We start from the raw sequence: 1,795 nt of genomic DNA on the forward strand, positions 1-1,795 counted from the left end.
ATCAGTCTGTTTCACATACCAGATTTAATAAATCCTATGAAGTTGATGAAGCAAATGCAAAATTTCAAGTTTCCCAACCTGAACTGAAATTCTAAGTCTCTCCCACTTATCCCCACAACACAGATGTCCCAAATATAACCAGACACTCCATCTAGCCTTTAAATAATTACTTTAAGATCCCAAGTTCATTATGATTGATCAAAAGATGGCAGAGAAGAAAAAGAGGTGAAGTAGAAATTTTACAGTTCAATGAAGATTTGTCAAGAGATTAGAACTGATGCAGTGTAAACACCTCTCCAAGCTCCGAACAGGGTACAAATGTTACTTTTCAAGCTGCAAACATAATACAGCCAATAATGAGTCAGGTGGTCAATGTATGGCTTTTATACTACTACAATAAAAAAAACAGAAAAATATCCCTTCGTTTAATAAAGGGATGTTCTAGCTGTACTGATAAGGTCAAATGACATAGCACAGACAGGTTCCTCCATAATATTGTGCCAAAGACACCCATGGCTTCAGCTAATAACACTTCCCCTGGGTGCCTTTCCTACACCTTACAGACCTGAACCTGTTGTAGAGGACGGAGGTGGGGAGGAGGAACAAGAAGCACTGAACCCAAGCAGCACCGTTAATCCTTCCCCCACGCCTCAGCCCTCGGACACAGCCCAGCCCGGCAGCCCCTTCCCCGCGTCCCATCCGACCCCCGAGCCCGTCGCTCCACGCAGGGAGATACATACCGATCCGCCTGGGCCCAGGACACACACACATTCTCCTGTCACAACATGAAGCCGCCAACATCCACAAAGCAGAAGCCCGGGGGGCGGGGGGAGAAGCAAGGCAGAGAGTTTGTTAGAGAAGGCGGAGAGCTCCGGCACGGAGGTAGGACGGCAGACAGGAGGAGACACGCACACACAGCCCTTCTGCGGGCGCCCAGCGCCGCCGCCCACTCGGCGATGGGACCGAGCCAGCTCCGCAGCGACCGCCCGCACCGAGCCCCGCCGTCCCTTCCGGCAGGGCGAGGAGCCGGGCCCGCCCGGCGCCGCCGCGGGGACAGCGCTGCCCGCTCAGGCGCTGCGCGGCCCCGACATGGCCGCCCCTCCCCAGCCAGCCGCCCGCCCGCCTACGGCACGACGACCACCTCCTCCTCCCTCCGCCCGTCCCGGGCACAGACCTGGCCCCTTCCCAGGCGGCACAAGGAGGCGGGTGGAAGGACCAGGCGGCAGAGGGAGAGAGGCGGGTGGAAGGCCCCCGACACCCCGCACGCGCCACCCCGTCTCAGACCCCCAGCAGCCACCGCCTCACGCCCGCGGCTGCTGCGCCGCGCCTTATAAAGAGCCCTGCGGCGCGCGGCGCGCCGCCCATTGGCTGCCGAGAAGGGCAAGGCGGTCATGTGACGCGGAGGCTGCGGGAGCGCGCGTGGGGGCGGGAGGTGGAGGGCGGCGGGGGCGCTGCGTGCGCGCGCACCGCGCAGGAGCGGGAAGGCGCGAACGCGGCGGCGGCGCGCGGCATATGCGCCGCACCCCCACGCCCCACCCCGCTGAGCGCGCGGGGAGGGCGAGCCCGGCCGGGCGCTTGTTTCTACAGGGGGAAATGTGTGGGGGGTTCTCCTTTGAATCTTCCTGAAGTGCCTTTTAACAGTCACAAAGCACGTTAACTCCGCAAGAGACCACTGTGAAGCCTGTCCCCTAAACCGGGGAACTCTCTACCCTGAGAAAGCCCCCCACGGTGGTCAGGAACTAGAGTCACACAGCTTCTATCTGTTAGGGAGACTTGAATATGGGAAAATGTCTAA

The 1,795-nt window shown here is 59.2% G+C and overlaps 1 protein-coding gene across 3 annotated transcripts in view; it reads right to left on the bottom strand.

Moving 5' to 3' along the window:
- The window catches only part of PDP1 (pyruvate dehyrogenase phosphatase catalytic subunit 1), a 7,036-nt gene extending 5,737 nt beyond the window's left edge, over positions 1–1,299 (bottom strand). Inside the window, exons 1-2 of one of the 3 annotated variants that reach the window (XM_027677590.1) lie at positions 1,175–1,280; positions 741–775 (exon numbers count right to left, since the gene is read on the bottom strand). In XM_027677590.1, the coding sequence (XP_027533391.1) occupies positions 741–771 (31 nt within the window). In that variant the 5' untranslated portion in view covers positions 772–775; positions 1,175–1,280. Of the gene's footprint in view, positions 1–740; positions 963–1,174 lie in introns of those variants that run through there. The other 2 variants (XM_027677674.1, XM_027677510.1) reach the window with 2 other exon arrangements.
- Between the last annotated feature and the right edge of the window lie 496 nt (positions 1,300–1,795).

The sequence above is a fragment of the Neopelma chrysocephalum genome, unplaced genomic scaffold (genome assembly GCF_003984885.1).
Source record: "Neopelma chrysocephalum unplaced genomic scaffold, ASM398488v2 Primary Assembly neopelma1_22, whole genome shotgun sequence".
Taxonomy (NCBI): domain Eukaryota; kingdom Metazoa; phylum Chordata; class Aves; order Passeriformes; family Pipridae; genus Neopelma; species Neopelma chrysocephalum.